This window comes from Acinonyx jubatus, chromosome D3, assembly GCF_027475565.1.
Source record: "Acinonyx jubatus isolate Ajub_Pintada_27869175 chromosome D3, VMU_Ajub_asm_v1.0, whole genome shotgun sequence".
Taxonomy (NCBI): domain Eukaryota; kingdom Metazoa; phylum Chordata; class Mammalia; order Carnivora; family Felidae; genus Acinonyx; species Acinonyx jubatus.
The window spans coordinates 23,091,085-23,115,186 of NC_069392.1; the positions used below are offsets into that span (position 1 = coordinate 23,091,085).

General features: G+C 42.3%; 1 protein-coding gene across 2 annotated transcripts in view; it reads right to left on the bottom strand.

The window, feature by feature from the left end:
* The window catches only part of KREMEN1 (kringle containing transmembrane protein 1), a 72,043-nt gene that overhangs the window by 5,494 nt on the left and 42,447 nt on the right, over nt 1-24,102 (bottom strand). Inside the window, exons 4-8 of one of the 2 annotated variants that reach the window (XM_027050914.2) lie at nt 21,815-21,939; nt 14,127-14,280; nt 2,840-3,172; nt 1,609-1,770; nt 426-510 (exon numbers count right to left, since the gene is read on the bottom strand). In XM_027050914.2, coding sequence (XP_026906715.2) covers nt 426-510; nt 1,609-1,770; nt 2,840-3,172; nt 14,127-14,280; nt 21,815-21,939 — 859 coding nt within the window. The remainder of the gene's footprint in view (nt 1-425; nt 511-1,608; nt 1,771-2,839; nt 3,173-14,126; nt 14,281-21,814; nt 21,940-24,102) is intronic. The other variant, XM_027050915.2, reaches the window with a different exon arrangement.

Consider the following 24,102-nt stretch of genomic DNA (forward strand, 5'->3'; position numbering starts at 1 on the left):
AATACATAATAAAATATTAGGATTCTCCTCCTAAGGATGTTTCCTAATTTCTAGAAGGCATTAGGAAATATGAGTGAGAGTGTTTTAGAAATCTTTGCTCTTATGTGAAGATTTTTTTAAGGGGCCAGCACAAGCCAAAAATTGGAAATTGTTGCTTTTTATGCCCAGACTATTTCAATCCTCCTTGAAATCATATCCCTTGAATCAGGAGCAAACACAATCCCTCAAACCTCAGTGAGATTTGTCCAGTTGTACATTTCACTCTACAGAGAATGAGGAATGTGTACTGACTTATGTTGCCTTAGGACTAAGGGCTTTGGAATCATGTTCTGATATTACAATTGCTCCCAGACATATGAAGCACAGCATAAAAGGAGTTCAGAGCCTTCCCTTCCCGGAATCAGGCAACTTTCTATCATACTCACTTGAATGTGACGTGCAGAAGTATCTTTGCTACAATGGCCGTGACTGAAAGGATGAGAAGGGTTGCCAGGCCATATACTGTCCATCCTGCAAGTATAAAAGACAGGGCTTATTGGACCCGTTTGAGCTCAGTTTTCAGAAGGAGGTCTGTTGGAAGCCGCAAATGAACACTGGTAGCTCAGAAATGCAGGTGTGGCTGAGGAGCCCTCTGTAGGTGGGGGCAGCCACCAAACACAGCGGAGAGCTGGGCTGGCAAGGAGCCCCGGGCCCTCTGAGCACCTCGCCTTGCTCTAGAGCTCCCTCTTGGAGAGAAGCAGGCAGTGTGGGCCAGAGTGCATTCAACTTGGGAGTTGAAAGGAGTGATATACACTGTGTCTTTACCACTGGAATCACTGTGCAAACACAGATGAGTTACATAAACTCTTTGGGCATCAGTTTCCTTATCTGAGGAATGAGATGTGTGACCCGTGAAATCCTACCGGGATATAAAAACAAACAACGCAGAGCAAGCACTGGATGGACTCTCCTCCCTGACCTTCTAAGGGGGTCTGCAGGGGAAAACACCTAGGCTGGATAACTACTAACGGTAGGTACTTGGCACATCTCCCAGCTCATAAAGGCTCCACCTTCCCTGGCAGAAGAGAATACAGAGTATGCCCCAACCAAGTTAGCCACTGTCTCTCTCCTGCATAACTTTTCTTCACAGCTCTTGTCACTATCTGACCTGTTATTTTGCTTCTTGTCTCTCTCTTCGCACTTACAGGCCATAGGAGGGCAGGGATGTTGACTGCCTACAACAGCGCCTGGCACCACTGAAGCGCTTACATATCTTTTGAATGAATGAATGAATGAATGAATGAATGAATGAATGAAGCTCTTGTAAATGCCAGTGAATTTAGCGAGCTACAACTTGGAGCTCCAGAAGGATATTCTCCAAGTGAGAAAGTGATGGATTAGCTGATTGATCACAATGTACGAAGACACTCATGCTGGATCTTTGGAGGGGAGCACTTTCTCCTGAGGACCAAGGAATCAAGCTAATGAGAGAATGTCCCTCAAAGGCCAGGACTGTCACAGAGCCAGTGCCCACAACCCGCCTCAGAAGAGTGCTCTTTCTCTAACTGCCAAAAGCACTGCCCTCAAGCCCCGTGGCTTCCATCCCCTTTGGTGGTATCTGGGAACTGCTACCTGGGACAGTCTGGGGTGGGTGGCTAGGGCTGGTGGTGATGACATAGAGGACTTTGGAGGACCGGGCTGCACTGACGCTGAGGTTGGCTTGCTCCGTGATCACCTCAGCCAGTGTCTGGTTGGCAGTGGGCCTCTCCTGTGGCAGCTCTTCCTTGACGGCTGGAAGATCAAAGGAATTAAGTGAGAAGAATGCTGATACAGACAACGGAGAACTTCGGAGGAGAAGGTACTGGCTATGAGAAGGCGGGTTTTTTTCTAATTCACCTCTGCGCGTAATTCTCTCCACTGACCCCACTAGCCCCAAAGCAGAACCTGTCAGGCTCTGGCCCAGAAAGTCACAGAAGGAAGGAGCTGTCAACTCCTACTATTTGACTGGTCTCTTTGAGGACACCTGAGCATGCTTTCTTGTTTTCCTTGCACCTCTGCAGCGATGGCACCCTCTTCCTAACTATTCACCCAAATCCTACCTGTTCTCAAGACTGTCCCACCTGAGGAGATGCCTCCTCCCTCTGAGTTCCTGTAGCACACACTGATTGATCTGTTCCTGACGCCCTCGGCATCCAGGACAACGACCAGGTCTCAGACACCCTTGTGTTTCTTGCGTGCTGGCAAAGAGATGTGCCTGGCATATGGGTGTACACATCAGAGTCAGAGAATGGGGCTCCACCTTAGGAAGGCTTTTTTAAAAGTTATATTGGGCTTTTCCTGTTGTTCATTTTCTTTTTAAAGCTATGTTTATTTATTTATTTTTTTTTAGTAATCTCTACAGTCAACAAAGGGCTCCAGCTCATGACTCTGAGATCAAGAGTTGCATGTACTTCTGACTGAGCCAGGCAGGTGTCCCTTAGGAGGGTTTAAAGAAAGATGGGAAACTAGTCTTTTGGGATTGGTTAGGATATTGAAAGGCAGGAGGATGGACCAAATGACCTTTTTAAAGCCTTCTAATTCTATCAGTCTCAGCTCTTTCTTTCAGTTCTTCTTTCCACCCTGCCATGAAAATTGTCACCGGAACAACTCAAGTAGCAAAATGGACAGGTGTTGCCTCTTTCCTGTATCATGAAGTGTACACAAGTTTTGAAACAGGAGGTGGGAAAACCTGCAAATTGAGCCTGTAGCTCCTGACTCACAGCCCCAGCAAGACCTGACCGGGGCCCTCAGGTCACCACAGTGTGCAAGCGGAGCCTGAGGCACAGCCTGGAGGGCCCCGAAGAAGGCCGGGAAGGGTTACCTTGGTATAAGACAGCAAATCCCTGGGCTTGATTGATGCGATCAGAGAAGAAATACAAAATGATAAAATCCAGAGAGACGTTAAAGGACAGAGGTGGGCGGTTCCTCCCATTGAAACGGACCAGGACACGGTGGGTGTAGCCGTCCAGCAGCTCCACCATGTCTGCGGAATCCCTGATGTCGAACAAGGTGAAGTTGAAGTGGATGTGAGAGGCTCCCGGAACCCGGATGGTCCAGTAGCAGACCCTCCCCGTGGCGTAGGTATCGGGAAAGTCAGGGGAATAGACCACTGCGGTCATGGCCGAGTAGTTCCCACCGCAGGCACCAACGAGAGCTGTGGAAGACACAAGGACACCGGCCCTCAGCCTGGGGCTCAGCCACAGTTACAAACAAAACTCTTCCTAACTAATGTGATCCAGTTTGGGACATTGTTTTTTGTCTACAAGACCAGACCGTCTTAGGTTTCAGGATCAAATTACAGAATGAATCGCTTAAACCCTGAACAAATGACTTTAGAGGGTTTTGGTTGTTCTTTTTTTTTTTTTGCCCAGGAGACTTTAGAATTAGCACACAGCACAGTGAGCACAGAGGCTCGGCCTACGTGGGGGCAGGACTGGAGTCAGAGAGTCTAGGTTCGGGACCAGCTGGGCGATGTGATCCCGGGGGCTGCACTTCACTTCTAGAACTCTGCCTCTCTCGTTTGGAGGATGGAGAGACCACCACCTGTTCCTGTATCACACAGATGCGTGAGGACAGATGAGACGAAGCACATGAATATGCCGGGGCCTCTTTGGCAGGGCAGGCACTTGATGAACTAAAGTCGTAAAAAGAGAAGGGCTTTACCGCTGCTCGGGCACTCCTGATACATTAGGGGTGCAATGCTCACGTGAGGGTCCACACATTTATCAAGCAGGAGAAAACCGGCCCAAGATGTGACTTTCTGCACAGTGGAAATACTCGGTTCTGATTACTCTGTACTAAGCACATTTGGTTTCTCTGGACTCCCCTTTGGGGTTGGCGAATTCTCGGAAGGGGATACAACCACTTCACTGTATCTGAATGAGTGAAGTGTAAATGAGATCCTGGAAATGAAAGTCCCTGAGATGGAGTGTACGACTGGGATTTAAAAAGCAGGCTTAGGGGGAGTCCCACTTCCCTTCAGTATGTAGAAAGCAATAAGAGAATGCTGCTCCCATCCGGACAACAAGAAAAAGCTCAAAACTCTTCTTTATACCATCAGAAAGCTGAAGTGTCAAGACCACCAAGAGAAGTAACCTCTAAAAAGTAAGAAGTCCTTCTGAGGAGAGTCGGGGCACACAAAGTGTTTCATTTTTAAAAAAAAAATTTTTTTTAATGTTTATTTGTGTGTGAGAGAGACAGACAGACAGACACAGTGTGAGCGGGGGAGGGGCAGAGAGAGAGGAAGACACAGAATCCAAAGCAGGCTCCAGGCTCTGGGCTGCCAGCACACAGCCCAACGTGGGGCTTGAAATCACAGACTGTGAGATCATGACCTGAGCCGAAGTCAGATGCTTAACCGACTGAGCCACCCAGGCGCCCCAAAATGTTTCATTTTTAACAGGGCATGAGAGGAAGAGGTGACCACCAAAAAAAAAAAAAAAAAAAAAGCAAGTAAGATGAAAGGAGCTAAAATGTTGAGCGTGGACTAGCCTCTCAGTCTAGAATGAGCAGGGGCCCCAGACACGGTGGGAATCTGCACTCACTTGCAAGCAGTTCTGAGCAGACCCTCACCCAGTGCCCACAAGAATGACTGGGGTAGGGAAGGAGGCCAGAGTCCCCCTTGGTGGCACTTGTACAGGAATGATCACTGCTGTAGGCGGACAGGTGTGAAACATTGCCAGCTTCCTAGACCCTCCTCTCAAAAGAGGCAAAAAGCCTCAAGCTTCTGCAAACCCTATTGCTCCCAGGGCCACTGGAGGGGCAGAAGCAAAACCTGTTTGCCTCAGTAGAGGGAACAGGAAACTCCCTCCTTTCTGCCAGAGTAACCAGGCAAAGACCCACTGCTTCTGAGGGAAAAGCAGAGGCAAAGGCATCAGCCCCCAGCTGCCTTGAGCCCCCAGATCCTGCACCAATGCAAAGCGGAGGTCTGCTGCCCCTGAGAGATGGGATTCAAACAAGGCAGTGTTTGACTGCTGGCAAGAGAGGGGGTGTGTGGGAATGCTGAAAAGGCCCCACCTCTGAGGCCCAGTAATGTCCTGTCTAAGACTATGTATGAAGTAGGAGGGCAGGAACCCCCTCAGCTCACCACTAGCATAGCACCAAGTAATAAGCAATAGCAGTCTGCCATTGAGGGAGGGGAAAGAGGGTAAAGAAAGATCCCTTCTGTGGCAAAGGTATGTAGAAGCTACTCAAATCTGAGGAAGGAACAGAAACACTGAAAAAAAAACCAAAAACCCAAAACCCACTGGTATCCCAGGCTCCACACTAAGACACAAGACAACAGCAGCCTATCGCTGGAAGAATTTGAAGACTGATGCACACTCAGGGTAAAGACAGAAATAATAATACCCAAACCCAGCTCAACTACTGATATAATGGCTCAATCCCCACACTAAACAGGCCTTCCCATTTCTGTATACTATATATAGAATTCTATATAGTATATATTCTATATACTATATACTCAGTCTATATACTATATACTATTCTATACACTCAGTCTCTACTGTTCTTCTACACATAATGTATGGCATTCAATAAAATATGACAACACACATATAAAACAAGCAAGCAAGGAAGGAAAGAAGAAGTGGAAAAAAAAAAAAAGACTCATGGTCAAGCGATAAAACAATCTATAGGATCAGACTCAATAATGATGCAGATGTGGGGCTCCTGGGTGGCGCAGTCGGTTAAGCGTCCGACTTCAGCCAGGTCACGATCTCGCGGTCCGGGAGTTCCCGCGTCAGGCTCTGGGCTGATGGCTCAGAGCCTGGAGCCTGTTTCCGATTCTGTGTCTCCCTCTCTCTCTGCCCCTCCCCCGTTCATGCTCTGTCTCTCTCTGTCCCAAAAATAAATAAACGTTGAAAAAAAAAATAATGATGCAGATGTTATAGAACTATCAGCCAGGGGCCACATGATTAATACAAAAAAGATCTAGTAGAAAAGATGGGCAACATTCCTGGACAGATTGGAAATTCCAGTAAAGATATGGTAACTAAAAAAAGAGTCACATATAAATGTTATAAATGACACAATATCAGAGATGAAGAATTCCTTTGATGGACTTATAAACAGACTACACACAGCTAAGGAAAGAATCAATAAATTTGAAGATAGGTCAATAGAAATTATCTGAAATGAAAAACAGAGGAAAAAAAGAAGTGAGGAAAAAAACTGAAAATAGAATGGAGCCTCCAGTAGCTGTGGAACAATATCAAATGATCTAACAACTGGAGTTCTAGAAAGAGAAGAAAAAGAGAAGGGGGCAGAAGAAATATTTGAAGAGATAATGGCTAAGAATGCTCCAAAGTCAATGAAAGGTGATCTAGGAATCTAGGCAAATAACAAGCAAACCAATTTAAAAACAAAAATTAAAAACAAACAAAACAAACAAAAAACACACCTAGATACATCATAGTCAAATGCTGAAAACCAAAAACAAACATAAATTCCAGAAAGCAGACAGAGAAGGGAAAAGATTACATACGGGGAACAAAGATGGAGCCAACATCACTAGAAACTGTGCAAGTCACAAGGCAAGGAAGCATTTTTGAGATACATAAAGAAAAAAAAAAAACCTCTCAGCATAGAATTCAATATCCAGCAAAAACATTTTTCTAAAATGAAGGTGAAATAAGGTTTTCTCAAACAAAAGTTGAGAGAAGCCACTGACAGCAGACCTGCATTAGAGAAAATGCTAAAGGAATTTCTTTTGGCCAAAAGAATATACCGGATGGCAAATAAGAACATGAAAAGATGTTCACCATCGTTGGTAATTACAGAAATGCAAATTAAAACCATAATGAGTTGAGGCGCCTGGGTGGCTCAGTCGGTTAAACGTATGACTTTGGCTCAGGTCATGATATCACGGTTTGTGAGTTCAAGTCCCACATCAGGCTCTGTGCTGACAGCTCAGAACCTGGAGCCTTCTTTGAATTCTGTGTCTCCCTCTCTCTCTCTGCCCCTCCTCTGCTTGTGCTGTCTCTCTCTCTCAAAAATAAACAAACATTAAAAAAATTTTTTTAAAAACATGAGTTACCACTGTGTACCTGCTAGAATGGCTAACTCTAAAAACAAAACAAAACAAAACAAAAGACTTTACAAAGGGCAGGAGAGGATGAGGAGCAACTAAGAAGTCTCACGTATTGTTTGTCAGAATGCAAAATGGTATGGCCAATTTGGAAAACAGTTGGTAGTGTCTTATAATGCCAAATACACACTTAGCATATGACCCAGAAATCCTACTTCTGGGTATTTACCCAAGAGAAATGAAAGCGCATGCTCACACAAACACCTGTACATTTAGGTGAAGAGCAGCTTCACAGCATCTTTATCATAGACAGACCAATGTTTATCAATGGGTAAATGGATGAACAAATTGTGATAGATTTGTATAAAGGCATGCTTCTTAGCAATAAAAAGGAGCTACAGAAACAATCGTGGGTGAATCTCAAAAGCAGTACACTAAGAAGACAGACATAAATGGTTACATACTATATGATTCCATTTATATGACATTCTTCAAAAGACAGAACTATGCAGATGGAATACAGATCTGTGGTCGCTACGGGCTGGGGGCAGAAAAAAAGACTGAGCACAAAAGGGACAAGAGATCTTTTTGAGGTGATGAAAATGTTCTATATCTTGACTGTGTATTTGTTTGTCAAATCTTATCAAACTGTACAACTAGAAGGGCGATTTTTACTGTATCTAAATTATACCTCATAAACCCAAAATTTTTAAAAAGGGAAGCTGTAGAAAAAGATTTCCTGGGTAATCATCCTGACTTTCCCACATCCTAACTGAATTTGCACAAGAAACTGGATACCTCAGTTTCCTTATCCATACCAATGAAAATAATAATAGTTTCTCCCTCGTGGGTTTTATAAGAATTAAAAGGAGTTGATCTATGTAAAGTGTTTAGTACAGGACCTGGCACATAGTGTAAGCTCAGCATTAGCTATACTACTATTATTATTTGTAAAGAATAAAGTGTTCAGTTTAAACTGATATTTCAACACCAAAAGGCAGACCTTAAACTTAGTACTTTTGATTTCCAGATGTGTGCCATGCAAACAGCAGATTCAGTTCAGCAATTTTGAGAGCAGACACATGACATCTATGATAGATTACTAAAATTCAGTGATAATTCAACAGGAAACTTGAAACTCAGGAATATAGTCAAATCTTATTTTTGAAGGGGAGATTGGCCTGACACATACAACCTGAGCAGGTGGAGGCCCTGGAAGAGCCCTGGGCAAAACCTCCAGTGGCAGAATGCCAGTGTCTTCCTACCTTCTTTGATTTAGCATCTCCAGCCAGCCTCGGTATTAGCTAAGTCAGTTTCTTCAGGAATAGACTTCAGGCATTAGCTGGGAACAGCCAGCCTCCCCCAGATGCAGCCGAGTGGTCCGCTTCTAGACACGAACGGCACTGGACATGTCGAAGGAAATAAACCCTAACCAAATGGGTCCTAGCCATGAATCAGATTCCAGTGGACCCAGAAAAGGAAAAGAGTATTACCGTATTCCATCAGTTCTGGGGGAACATTTTAATCTTTAAAAGTGGAAGGTATCTGTCAATCAAGGCATGTCACTGTTTAATTGGAAGAATTTTTTTCCCCTCAGTGATACGTAAAAGGATGTTGCATCTCACAACTGATAGTGTCTTGGAGTCTATGAAATAATATTACTAATGCAATCTTAGTGGTCAGATTTTACTGGACCTTAGGCCCTCAATATTTGTCACCATTAATCTCTTCTCTTTCCACTGAAACAGAAGTTCTATGAGGGAGGGAAGTATCTCCATCTGTGGGACCTTGGGCAAGCTACTGAACTTTTATGACCCTCAATTTTCTCCTCAGGCAGATAAGGATAATAGTATCTGCTTCAACAGTATTGTAATTAAGGGAGGGAATGCATGAAAAGCAAATACAGTGAAGTGCCCTATAAAACTGTATGTGCTCAACTAATGTTACAGAGTAGGAGCCAATCCACGACTCCCCTGTCTTTTCAGTGTCTAGAAGCTGAGAGGTACCCAAGAGGCCAGCCTGGGCAGCCTCTGTAGCCTACTCTTGACTCCTGCCTCTCTGACCTTTTTCTCTTTCGTTTTCTTTCTTTTTCTTTCTTTCTTTCTTTTTCTTTCTTTCTTTCTTTCTTTCTTTCTTTCTTTCTTTCTTTCTTTCTAATGTTTTAAATATTGTTTAATGTTTTAATGTTTTTAATTTATTTATTTTGAGAGAGAGAGAGAGAGGCCCGAGATGGGGAGAGGCAGAGAGAGACAGAGAGAGAGAGAGAGAGAGGGAATCCCAAGCAGGCTCTGCACTGTCACTGTAGAGCCCTCCACAGAGCTCGATCTCATGAACCTTGAGATCATGATCTGAGCTGAAATCAAGAGTCGAGAGCTTAACCAACTGAGCCATCCAGGCACTCCAGCCTCTCTGATCTTTTATTTGGTTCTGATAATTCAATAAAATTGAGTCCTAGAGGCAGTAGGAGCTCTGAATCTTCTGTTAGTGCTGCATTTATACACAGTATCCAGCCTACTTCAGCAACCTCCCGAAGCTCAGGAGAGTTTGCTGGAAAATCAGTCAGACAGACAGCCTACGGCAAATTACTTGATGTGGCAATGATGACAGAGCAGACAGCAGCCTCCATAGTCCCTCTCCTGAAGTGCAAACGCAGCCTAAGAGCCACTAGAGCTGAGGAGCCCAGAGCGGAGAACAAGAGGTATCCACGGACATTCTGACTGGGACCTGGGTTCCGGCCACACTGGTAGCAGAGCCCGATATGCTGGGAAACCATCACCTGGTCCCTTTCTCCAATCTTTAAAAAAAAATTTATTTTAATGTTCATTTATTTTTGACAGAGAGAGAGAGAGAGAGAGAGAGAGAGAGGGAGAGAGAGAGAGAGACAGAGCATGAGCGGGGGAGGGGCAGAGAGAGAGGGAGACACAGAATCGGAAACAGGCTCCAGGCTCTGAGCCATCAGCCCAGAGCCTGACGCGGGGCTCGAACTCCCGGACCGTGAGATCGTGACCTGGCTGAAGTCGGACGCTTAACCGACTGCGCCACCCAGGCGCCCCCCTCCGATCTTTTTAAAGAGACATCTTTGTCCTCCCAAATTATGGGCCAGTCTGTAGTCACCATCTCCAAAATGCTCAGCTTTATCCAATGCATCATAAAGACTTCTATGAGGTAATACTTGAGCTATTTAGACCACTTTCCCCTCTAGCAAGGAAACTTCAGAGATTATTTCTACAGGGCTGCATTTTGTACCTTTCTTTGCAGAGCTGAGGAGTGGGAGTTATTGGAGCTGGCTATGGTCAGGGGTCCCTGCCGGTCAACACGCATCAGGGCCTCTGGAGACTGGAGCAGGCAGCTTCTCAGAAGGCCACCCCTGTCAGTCCCTGAAGCAATGGAAGCCAGAGAGGGCAGCTTCTGGACGGCTGCAGAAGGGGCCGGTTTGACAATAATCAGAGCCACCAGGCACACTCTATTCACATGCTGTTAAAGCATTAAACTGGATCTGCTATCATGACCTATTTTATTGTTATTAATAAAAGGGATTCTAGTTGCTGCAAATAGAGAAATAAAAATTGTGGCAAACCTGGGTTTGAGTTCGGAATTTGGCCCTTATTCACTTGGACAAATTATTTTATCTTTTGAGCCACAGTTTCCTTATCGGCAGGGCTGTTGTGAGGGTTAAATAACATAAACAAAAGAACCTGGAATCAAGGCTGGCACACAGCGAGTGCTCAAGAGACAGCCATTATTTTCATTATAATTAATTCATCTCACTGCACCTTTGTGTGAGACCCAGCTCTATCTCCCAGATATATTTCCAGTACCAAAGATGATACTTGGTACCTGACTGACTTTAAGCCACATTATTTCCATTTGACACATCCAGTACAGGCACTGTCCTAAATAAAACGTAATTCTATTTGTCACACAGCAGACACCCAATCAAAATGTGCGAAATGAAATATTACCATGTAAAAATATTCTGTTTTTTAATTTATATATAATCCTCCATTTTAACAATTTTATTTTATTTTATTGAAAACAAATTTTTTTTAAGTTTATTTTTGACAGAGACACAGTGCAAGCATGAGCGGGGGAGGAGCAGAGAGAGGGAGACATAGAATCCCAAGCAGGCTCCAGGCTCCAAGCTGTCAGCACAGAGCCCGATGCGGGGCTCGAACTCACTAACTGTGAGATCATGACCTGGGCTGAAGTCAGACACTTAACCGACTGAGCCACCCAGGCGCCCCAAACAATTTTAAAGTGTACAATTCAGTGGTATAATATTCACAGTATTGTACAGCCGCTGATATTATCTAATTCCAGAACATTTTTCATCACCCCGACAAGAAAACCTATATTCACTAAGTGGTCACTTCCCATCCCTCCCCTCTCCTCCCTTGGTGACCACTAATCTGTCTTCTGTCTGTATGGATTTGCCTATAAGTGGAATCATAAAATATGTGGCCCAACATGTGTGGTTTCTTTCACTTAGCACAATGTTTTCAAGGTTCATTCACAGTATAGCACGTATCAGTAATTCATTCCTTTTTGTGGCTGAATAATATTCCATTACGTGGATGTAGCATACTTTGTTGAGCCACTCTTCTGCTGATGGACATTTGGGTTGGTGCCACGTTGGGGCTATTGTGAACAGTGTTGCCATGAACACTCAGGGAGTAGTTTTTGTGTGAACATATGTTTTCAACTCCCTTGGGTATACGTGTAGGAGTGGAATTGCTGGGTCATAAGGTAATTCTGCTTCACGTTTGAGGAACTGCCAGACTGTTTTCCACAGCAGCTGCACCATTTAATATTTCCACCAGCAAGGAATGTGTGTTCCAATTTCTCCATATGCTCACCACCATCTATTCTCCAGTAAAAAAAAATTAACACCATATTCTGTTTAAAATAGAAAAACAGGTAGCAAACCCACATACCCTGCTTTCTTTCTGTTTACTGTGTAATCCTACGGCTTGCTGGTGGTGGAAGTCCTGGCAAGATATTTACCCTTTCCATGTCCTAGAACTCTCCTCTGTAAAAAGAGAGTGATGGTAATAATGCCTTTCTTAGACGGCTGCCAGAAGGACCTAATTTATGTAAATTTATAATTTATGTAAAGCCTTAACACCCACTCTACGTACTCAGTGTTTATTTCCTTTCTTTTGTCACTTAAGAGTAGGCCAGGCAATTTGTAAGCTCAGTAAGCATACTCTTCTGGGCTAGGGTGTCAAAGCAGAGGATTTTATAATAATGGACTTTGGTAGTGAAAACCTAAATAGATGTGCAGAACAGATTATTCGCCAACCATTCTTAAACATTAGCCAAGTTTCAGTCTTTAGCTTTAATAAGGGTACTAAACTGAGTATTTGTCTTTTTTGTTTGTTTGTTTGTTTACTTTTGAGAGAGAGAGAGTGGGAGGGAGAGGGGCAGAGGATCTGAAATGGGCTCTGCGCTGACAGCAGAGAGCCCAGTGCAGGGCTTGAACTCATGAATCGTGAGATTATGACCTGGGCCACAGTTGGACTCAACCGACTGAGCCACCCAGGTGCCCCATATTTGTCTTGACATAACAGGAGGTATAGGGAGCCACTGGCAGTCTCCAGCAGGCACACTCAACCAAAAAGACCAACAGTTGACCACATGAGTTCCTCTTGCCAATCCTTCTCTCGCCCTCTGCCCAAGCACACACTTCTGACAATATCTAAGCTATAACCTGTGAAAGGCTCAGTTATAAACTTGGGGTGGCTTTATACCCCATATGTACATACATACACCATATGTAGTAGCTGGATTGTGTCCTACCATGCCTGGTAACTATGAATGTGCCCTTATTTGGAAAAAGGGTCTCTACATATGTAATCAAGTTAAATAAGGCCACACTAGATGACAGTGGGCCCTAAATCCAATGACTAGCGCCCTTATGAGGAGATACAGAGAGACAGAGAGGCACGGACAGACAGAGAGAAAATGGCCATGTGAAGGAAGATGTAGAGATTACAGTGATGCAGCTACAAACCAAGGAATGCCAAGGACCGCCAACAGTGACCAGAAGCTTGGAAGAGGCAAAGGAAGTCTTCCCTGGAGCATGACCCTGACAAAACCTTGCTTTTGAACTTCTAGCCTCCCAAACTATGAGAGAATAAATTTCTGTTGTTTGAATCCTCCTGAGTTGTGATCGTTTGTCATAGCAGCCCTAGGAAACGAATACACCACATGACATTTCTGCTTAAAGCTGAGTTGCTCTTCGGGTTGAGATGGTAGGAGTACATCCACTTAAGCCTCATGCCTAACAAAGACACCATAGACTCTATAGTGTATCTTAGTGACCTCAAGCCTTTCCTTTTGTCTGCCTCACTTGTGACAGTCTGCCTTCTACCATTTAAAATCTGGAGCGACATTGGTACTCTAGCTCTCACAAAGTCTCATTACCACCGAGTGGATGCGGGGGCGGGTTGTGATGAGGGATCAGGTAGCCCAGAGGTTAGAATAAGGTGCAGGAGAGGTCAAGGCCCCAGATCTATACCCCATCCATAGCACACCCTACCCCCAGCCAGCATCTCACAGATGTGGCGGGTCAGAGAGGAGGCCGGTCAGGGCACACTCAGTATCAGCCCTGGAGAGACAACTTGAAGCATATGTTCTCTTCTCGGCTGCATCACAATAAGATCCAAATGCCAAGGAAGACATTAAAGGGCTTGGAAACCAAACAATTAAAATAAGAGGACCTTAAGGCTGATACTGAACAGCTACACCGGTGTACATTACGTGGCAAAGGTCATCTTTTCTAGGTTGCCGAAGTACCCCACGATAGGCCTTGTCTCTTCTAAGCACATGGCACAACCGTAATTAATTACTGTTAAATGTCTGTCCTCCCTTCTAGAGGGCAGGGGCTGAGTCTTCCTGGTCAGTGTCGTATCCCCAGGGTCTGGTCAGGGCCTGGCCTGCAGGAGGCGCTTAATAAGTATTGCCATGTCAATGAAAAAATGAATGAATGGAAGGGGGGGAGGGAGGCTGGGCAGGTGGTTCCTCTGGCACAAGGGTTCCTGTGTCTTGGGCAGCAATGGGCACAGGGCATACTCACTATCAAAGAGGATGATCCTGCCATCACCGCCACAGGGCTGGGTGTGATCCCCGAAGCAGACGCTGTTGCACTCGGTGCTGGCTGCCTCCCCGTACTTCCAGTAATCGGGATTGTTTCCACAGAAGCAAGCATAGCCTGACTCCATCCCAGCAAACTGCCACAGCAGAGAAACAGCACTCGGTAAATGTCAGTCTGGGGTGTCAGGTGGCCTGAAGAAACCCCCAGCCTCACCCTCTGGCTCCTCCCTCACTCCATTCCCTCAGTACTCATTACATACTGTATACAACTATGTTTCCCCTTTGGCGAGCATCCCTTTTAATGCTTGTATCTCTAAGGTTTTTAAGTGAGTTTTAGGGCCAGTGTGTGTGGGGAATCCCACAAACTTGAAACATTAATAATAACAGCTAAACATTTTATTCAATGTTTACTATGTGCCAGGTGGTAGGTGCTTTCTGACTACTCTCCCCCGCAAAGTCATTACAGGCCCCATTAAAACTTTTCATTTTATTTATTACCATATGGTAAAACTATTTATATGGTATGTAGTTCTGTAAATTTTAACCCATGTATAGATCTGTGCAATCACAACAATCAGGATACAGAACAGGCACACCACCCCCAATAACTTTCCTATCCTGAACCTGCCACTTTATAGTTCTCCTTCCTATAAACAAACCTTGGCAGCTACCTACGAGTTTGCTGTTACTATGGTTTTGCTTTTTCAAGAATATTGCACACTAAGACTGAATGTTTACGTCCCTCCAAAAGTCATATGTTGAAATCCTAACTCCCACTATGATAGTAGTTGGAGGTAGGGCCTTTGGTAGGTGATTGAGTCATGAGAGCACAGACCCTCATGAATGGGATTAGTGCTCTTATAAAAGAGACCCCACAGAGCTCCCAAGGCCCTTCTGCCATGTGAAGATACAGCAAGAAGACGGCCATCTCTGAACCGGGAGACAATATCTCACCAAACACCAAATCTGCCAACAAGCTTGGTCTTTTACTTCTAGCCTCCAGAACTATGAGAAACAAATGTTTGTTTACCCAGTCTATGGTAAGTTTGGTACCACAGCCAGAATGGACTAAGATATCACATAAATAGAATCATATAGTATGTAACCTTTTGAGACTGGCTTTCCACTCAGCACAACGTCTTTGAGATTCATCCAAACTGACACATGTATCAGTAGTTCACTCCTTTTTACGGCTGAGTAGTAAGTAGTCCAGTGCATAGATATACTGCTGTTTGTTAATCCATTGGGTTGTTTCTAGTTTTTCATGATTATGGATTGAGTTGCTATAAACATTTGTATGTAGTTTTATGTGAGCATAAACTTTCATTTCTCCAGAGTAAATACCTAGGAATAGGAATCCTGGGTTATATGGTAAGTGTATGTTTATAAGAAACTACCAAAATGTTTTCCAGAGAGATTGTATCATTTTACATTTGCAACAACAATGTATGAGTCCTAGTTACCCCATATCCTTGTCAACACATGTTATTGTCAGTATATTTTATTTTAGCCATTCTAATAGATGTGTAGTGGGTTTCTTCCGCATTACCCTAGTGGTTGATGATGTTGAATGTCTTTTCATGTGCTTATTTGCCATTTCTATATCGTCTTTGGTGAAGTATCTGTTCAAGTCTTTTGCCCATTTTTAAAAATTGGTTTTGTTTTTTTTTTACTATGAGTTTTTAGAGTTTGTGTATGCATTCTGCATATAAGTCCTTTGCTGTATATATGATTTGCAAATATTTTCTTCCAGGCTATGGCTTATCTTTTCATGCTTTTAAAAATGTCTTTCACAGAGCAAAACATTTTTAATTTCAGTGAAGTCCAAAGTAAAATTTACCCATTTTTTTCTTTTATGGATCATGCTTTTGCTGTCACACCTAAGAACTTTCTGCCTAAATCCAGGTAAACCCTGGTCATGAACATTTTCTCCCCTCGTTTCCTCAAGTTTTATCATTTTACATTTTAATTAGACCTAAGATCCATCTTGAGTTGAGCATGTAGTCTTTTGTGTTTAACTTCTCTTAATTAGCATAGCGTTTTAGCAGTTCATCGATATTGTTGTGTGTATCAGTATATCTTACTGTATCTTCTTTTTGTTGCTGAGTAGTATTCCACAGTATGGATATACCACAGTTTATTCATCTGTTCATCAGTTAATGGACACTGAGTTTATAATAATGCTGCTATGAACACTCATGTACAAGGTTTTGTGTGAACTTATGTTTTCAATTCTCTTGGGTTTACGTATAGGAGAGGAATTGCTGGGTTATGAGGTTATGTTTAACTTTTTGAGAAACTGCCAAACTGTTTTCCATAGCAGCTGTACTATTTTACATTTCCACCAGCAATGTATGAGGGCTCCAATTTCTCCACATCCTCACCAATGCTTGTTTTTGTCCTCAAAAAAAATTTTTTTTAACTACAACCATTCAAGGTTATTTCTTGTGTGATGTATTATTTCATTATGCTTTTGATTTGCATTTCCTAAAGACTAATGATATGAGCACATTTTCATGTGCTTCTTGGCCATTTGTATCTTCTATAGAGAAATGTCTATTTAAATCATTTGCCTATTTTTTAATTGAGTTGTCCTTTTATTGTCAACTTATAAGAGATCTTTACATATTTTGGACATTAAATCCTTATTCAGATAAATGATTCACAAATATTTTCTCCCATTCTGTAAGTTGTTTTTTCATTTTCTTAATAGTGTCAGTAGTGTTCCTGACACACAAAAGTTGTAAATTTTGATGAAGTCCAATTTACTTTTTCTTTGGTTGCCTGTGCTTTTGTTATCATAACTAAAAAACCATTGCCTAATACTAAAGTCATGAATATTTATACTTATGTTTCCTTCTAAGAGTTCCTTCTATTATTTTTTATTTATTTTTTAATTAGAGAGAGAGAGCGTGAGCAGGGGAGAGGAGCAGAACGAGAAAGAGAGAATCCCAGATAGGCTCTACGCCCAGTGCAGCCTGACGCAGGGCTCGATCCCATGACCCTGAGATCATGACATGACCTAAGCCAAAATCAAGTTGGACGCTCAACTGACTAAGTCACCCAGACACCCCCAAGAGCTCCTTCTAAAGCTAGATCTAGTTACATTTAGGTCTTTGGCTCATTTTTAGTTAATTTTTATATAGAGAGTGAGGTTAATTCTTTTCCATGTGGCTATCCAATTGTCCCAACACTATGTGTTGACAAGATTATTCTTTCCCATCGAATGATCTTGGCACCCTTTAAAAACTCAACTGACCATGAATAAATGTGTGGGCTTATTTCTGGACTTCAACTTCAATTCCATTGGTCTATATATCCATCCTTATGCTAGTACCATAGCTCTTTTCTCAGTAGTATAATTTAAAGTTAACTTTGGTCTTCGGTATGATCTGAACATAGAGGTTCATTTTTCTTCATGAGGAGCTCCTGTTTTTCTCCAGAACTATTTTTTTTTTTTTTGAGAGCAAGACAGCAGATGCATGCAAGTGGGGGAGGGGCAGAGAGAGAGAGAGAGAGAGAGAGAGAGAGAGAGAGAGAGAATCTTAAGCAGTCTCCATGCCCAGGGCAGAGCCCGACATGAGGCTCAGTCTCACAATGGTGAGGTCATGATCTGAGCCGAAATCAAGAGTCAGATGCTTAACCGACTGAGCCACTCAGGCACCCCTCCAGAACTATTTGTTGAAAGACCATCCTTTATCTCTGTTGAATATCAACTGTTCATGTAAGTGCAAGTCTATTTCTGGACTCTATTTGGTTTCACTGATACCTATAGCAGGAGTTGAAAACCTTTTTCTTTCATAAAAAGTCAGATAGTAAACATTTCTGGCTTTGAGGGCCAGACAGTTTTTTCTCAACTACTTAACTTTGCTATTGTAGCATGAAAACAGGCATAGACAATGGGCGTGGCTATGTTTCATTAAACTTTATTTACAAAAGTAGGTAGGTAGTAGAATTTGGTCTACATACCACTGTCTGCTAACTCCTGATCTATATAACTATTCTCATGCCAATACTACTCTCTTCATTACTATAGCTTTCTAGAAAGTCTTAAGATCAGGCAGGATTAGGTCTTAAAAGTTGACCTTTTTAAAAATTATTTTAGTTATTCTATGTACTCTGCCTTTCCATGTAATTTTAAGATCAGCTTAACAAATTAAAAAAAACTATAATTTTAATTTTTTTAATGTTTATTTATTTTTGAGAGCGAGAGACAGACAGAGTGCAAGCAGGAGGGGCAGAGAGAGAGGGAGACACAGAATCCAAAGCAGGCTCCAGGCTCTGAGCTGTCAGCACAGAGCCTGATGTGGGGCTTGAACTCACAAACTGTGAGATCATGACCTGAGCCAAAGTTGGACGCTTAACCAACTGAGCCACCCAGGCACTCCTAAAAAACAAACAAACAAACAAAAAAACCCACTATGATTTTGATTGGGATTGCATTGAATCTATAGATCTGGGAAAAATTGACATTTTAACAATATTGAGTCTTCTAATCCATGAACAATGTCTGTATTTATATTTATTTATGTCTTCTTTAATTTACTCTTGCAATATTATGTAGTATTTGGTATATAGGTCTTTAATATCATTTGTTAATTCTGAAGTTATTTATGCTATTGTAAATGGAATTTAAAATTTTTATTTTCCAATTGTTCACTGCTGATACATAGAAATGCAACTGACTTTTGTATATGGCCTTGTAATGTGCAACCTGGATAACTTTACTTATTATTTGTAATAGCTCTTATGTAGAATTGTCTACATACATGATCATGTTGTCCATAAATTAAAAAAAAATTATTTCCTCCTTTCCAACCTACATGCCTTTTCTTTTTCTTGCTTTATTTCATTGGCAAGGATCTCCAGTACTGTGTTAAAAAGATGTATGGGGAGCGGGCACCTGGGTGGCTCAGTTAAGTGTCTGACTTCAGGTCAGGTCATGATCTCATGGTTCATGAGTTCAAGCCCTGCATTGGGTTCTCTGCTGTCAGCACAGAGACCACTTTGGATCCTCTGTCCCCGCACTCCTTTTCTGCCCCTCCCCTGTGCTCTTGTGCTCTCTCAAAAATAAATAAGCATTAAAAAAGAAAAAAGAAAAACAAAAAAAAAAGAGGTGAGTATGGGCATCGCTATTTTTTCCTGATTTTATTAAGTAGAAAGCACTTAATAAACCTTTTACCACTGAATATAATGTTAGCTATAGATTTCTCGATAGCTGCTCTTAATCAGTTGAGGAAGTTCCATTCTATTCCTAGTTTGCTGATGACTTTTATCATTAATGGGTGTTGTGTTTTCTCAAGTACTTTGGCTGTATTTTTATTCTGGAATAGTTTCAAACCTACAAAAAAGTTATAATAATAATACAAAGAACTTCCTTATCACTTTTACTTAGAAATCTACATTCAAGTCGGCAACTGCCTGAATCATATCCTTTGTAGAAAAGGATCTAATCCAGGATCACAGAGGTACTTAGTTGTCAGGTCTCTTCAGTTTAATGCTCCCATTAAGAACAGTTTGTCAGTCCTTTTTTGACCGTTGTGACTTTGACAGTTTTGAAGAATAGAGGCTAGTCACCTTGCGGAATGTCCCTTGTTTCAGATTTGCCTAACGTTTCATCATCATTAGATTCATATTATGAATTTTGGGCAGAAATATCACCAAAGTGATGTTATGCTCTTGATAGGTCAGGTGGGATAGAATGTTTAGTTTCCCTATAACGGGTGATACTAACTTTGATCACTTGAGTAAGGAGTATATGCCAGTTCTCTGCACAGCAGAATTACTTGTTTTCCCTTTAGAGTATTTCGTGGGGCAATCTTTGAGGCTATGTAAATACCCTGTTCCTCATGCAACTTTCACCCAGTAGTAGATAAAGTCATGGGATATCTGCAAACCCTGATATTTGTTCTCTGAATTAATTATTACTATGACGGTTGCCAAATGGAGAATTTTCTAATTCTGTCATATAATCTACATTTCTTAGCTGCCATTCTCCTATAAGAAAATGCCTTTCTTCTCCTCATTTGTTTACTTATGTATATCAGTGTGGATTTGTGGATTCTTATTTTATTCCATGAGGTATATTTATTATTATAATTATTTGTTTGAAGCTCAATGTATGTTAGATTTGGACCATGGAGACCCTTCCAGTTGGTTTCTGTGACCTTTTGACTAGCCCTATAACTCCTTACTTTTTTTTTTCTTTTATGTTTATTTTTGAGAGAGAGAGAGCAGTGGAAGGGCAGAGAAAGAGGTGGACTGAGGATCTGAAGTGGGCTCTGCACTGACAGCAGAGGGCCCAAGGTGGGACTTGAACTCATGAACCATGAGATCATGATCTGAGCTGAATTTGGACGCTTAACCAACTGAGCCACCCAGGGGCCCCTCCTTACTTTCTTGTACAACATGCTTCAGACCCCTCTTGCACTTTCTCAGGATCAGCTCTAGAATTAGCAATTTTCTCCAAGCAACCCTAGTTCTTTTTTTAATTTATTTTTTGTTTTGTTGTTGTTGTTGTTTAGAGGGAGGGGGAGAGAGAGAGAGAGAGAGAGAGAGAGAGCGAGCAATAAAGAATCTTAAGCAGGTTCCATGCTCAGCACAGAGCCTGACATGGGGCTCGATCTGATGACCCTGGGATCATGACCTGAGCCAAAATCAAGAGTCAGACGCTTAACTGACTGAGGCACCCAGGCACCCCAAGGAGTCCTAGTTTTGATGTAATGGAGAACAATATCTAGAAACCAAGATCTGAGGACTAAGTGTGCTCTGTGCTATCACTGTGTCACTGTTTGAGGTCCTCTCAGTGGACAGAGATAAGGAATATATATGTATATACATACACACACAGACCTACTAACATGTTTATATTTATTTCCATAGCTCTCTCTATGTATATCCAAGCCATAAAATATATACTAATAACTTCAATCCCCATCTGACAGTCTAGGCTTTATTTTGGTTTTCCCTGGCTCCCTTTGCCAATAGTGAGGAACCTGGCTCCCATTATCTTTAATATGTTAACTTGTATGCTCAATCCTTTTGCAAGCAACCAATCACTCCATCATGTTAGGCCAATTGCCTTTCTAAGCCACCTGCCTCACAAAAGCCCTGACCTTGCCAGGCTACTCTCCTTGCTTGGACCTGATGAATGGCTTTTTCACTGAATTATTAATGAAGGACAAAAGAAAAGAAAGAAAAAGGAAAGAAGGAAGGAAAGATATAGCAAACAATAGCATTATTGAACCTTAACAGCTAAGGAGTGAATTTTAGATAGAGGAAAGGACAGAAAGAAAAGAAAATATTTTATCCAGGCAAGGGCCCATAACATAGCAAGGAAATAACCACTACCTTGGCCTATTCCCAGAACCCCCGTGGAGCCAGAGATGTCCCTGCTCATAACATTCAAGGGCACAAGGAAATACATAATTCTGTCATAGGGATGCAAATATTGAGATTTTCCTCTCTTTTCTCTCCCCATCTTTAGACAAGTATGCTACTTCACGCTCCTGAATGCCAAGCCCCATTCCTCCTCCAGCTCCTCCTTGGCAGAAAAGTAGTCATACGGTTTGATACTTTTTTTTAAAAAGTATATATATTTTTAAGTTATCTCAGCAGAATGCATTTATATTTTCATGCTTTTCTATAGATATACAGCCATAGAGCCATTACCTTGAACCTCTGACTCCGACAAAAGCTGATGCAGGTTTGTATGGTAAGTTTGTTAGACGTTTTACTGGTGCCAGTTAGAGGAGGTGGGTTCCCATGATCCTTGTAGCAGCCAAGGTTTCCAGGCACTGGAGAAAAAAGAAAAGCAAAAGAACTTCACAACATCTGGCTGTGAAACACAAAGAAGGAAGAGAGATTTGTGCCAGGTACTTTCATCTCAGCTAACGTTTCTACTCCTAAGGTACAAATAAATAATAAACAACAGGCTTTAAAAATGGAAGTCTTAGTGTAATCTGGCAAATGCCACGTTTCTGTTTTCTTGTGAAGAGTGTGTGAGGCCCGGGTCCACCTTTAACTAACCCACTGAGTACTGAAGAGAACTAAGAGCAATTTCCTCAAAATAAAAAAGTTACAATAGGCAAATTATGTTTCGGAGTCACCGGAGGGCAGGAATAGCCCTTGGAAGCCCTTCATCCTGTCTTGTGCCTCCCCTTGTTCTTAGAGAGCTCCATAAGTGGGCTTCCCAAAGTGCCTTCAGTGAGTGTATTCGTTTCCTATAGCTGCTTGAACAAATCACTACAAATCTATTGGCTTAACACGGCATAAATTCATTATCTTACAGTTCAGGAGGTCAGAAGTACTAAATGGATCTTACAGGACTGAAATCAAGGGGTCAGCAGGGACTTGTTCCTTTTGGAGGCAGAGTGGGTATCTGTTCCCTGCCTTTTCCATCTCCTGGAAGCTGCCCCTAATCCTTGGCTTGTGGCCACACCATTCCAAACTCTGCCTCCATCATATCTCCTTCCCTCCCTCTGCTTCCAGCATCACATCACCTTCTCTGACTCCGATCTTCTGCCTCTCTGTTATAAGAACCTCTGTGATGACATTGGGCCTACCTGGATAATCTTCCCGTCTAAAAATCCTCAACTTAAGTACATCTGCAAAATCTTTTATGCCATGCAAGGTAACATATTAAAAGATTCCAGAGATTACAGGATAGACATTTTGGGGGGGTCATTATTCAGCTTACCACAGTGAACATACTAGTGTTTCACAATCATGTAATCGGATGGTTTTGTCTAGTAGAAAAAGCTGTATCTGAGAATAAAGAAACCTGAATATATGTATCAACTGTGGTAGACAGCTTTCAAAGATGGCACTCAATGATCCCCATCTCCTGGTGTTCATGCCATTGTGGAATCCCCTCTTCTTGAGTGTGGGCTGCATCACTGCTTTTGACCAACAGAATGTGATAAAGTTGATGGGATTCCATTTCTGTGATTAGGTTATAAGAGCCTGTGACTTCTGTCTTCCTAGTAGACTCTATCTATTGCCTTCTTGGCTTATATACTTTAATAAAACAATATGCTATGTCAGAGAAGCCATGTGTCAGGGAACTGAGGGTGGCCTTTAACCAATAGCCAGCAAGAAACCAAGACTTTCAGTTTTTGCAGTTACTGAATCCTACCAACAACTATGTGTACTTGAAGGAGGTTCTTCTCCAGTGGAGCCTTCATAGGAGACCCCAGTCCCAGAAGACACCACGATTGCAGCCTGGTAAGAAACCTAGAAGCAGAGGACCCAGCTAAACCATGTCCAGATTTCCTGATCCATAGAAAGTAAGACAATAAATGTGTGTCATTTTAAGTAACTAAGTTCTAGGGTAGTTTGTTATACAGCAATAGGTAACTAATACACTTATATAATACATACTAAATATATGTTTGTTGAAGGAAGGAAGGAATTTATTGTGGGCCATGGACAAATCAGCCTCTCTGGGTCTTAGTTTTCCATCTGTGTTATTAACTTATGAATCACTCCACTATCAGATGAAGCCCTTCCCCTATTTTTGCTGTTTGGCTCCTCACAGTTTATATAACTGAAGACATAATAAGACATGAATGAGGCCTCGTCCTAGAAGCACTTGTAGGTCACTTAAGACCTAGATATATTATCTAATTCCAAAGTGAGCCAAACAGACTCCTAGAAAGTGTTTTTCCTTTATATTTAAGACTAGAAAAAAGGGGCATCTAGCTGGCTCAATCGGTGGAGTGTGTGACTCTTAATCTCAGGGTTGTGGGTTTGAGTCCCATGCTGGGTGTAGAGATTACTTAAAAACAAAACCTTTTAAGGGGAACTTGGTGGCTCAGTTGATTGAGTGTCTGACTTCAACTCAGGTCATGATCTCACGGTTTGTGAGTTCAAGCCCCGCATCAGACTCCCTGCTGTCAGCATAGAGCCTGCTTCAGATCCTCTGTCCCCACTTCTCTCTCTGCCCCTCCCCTGCTTGT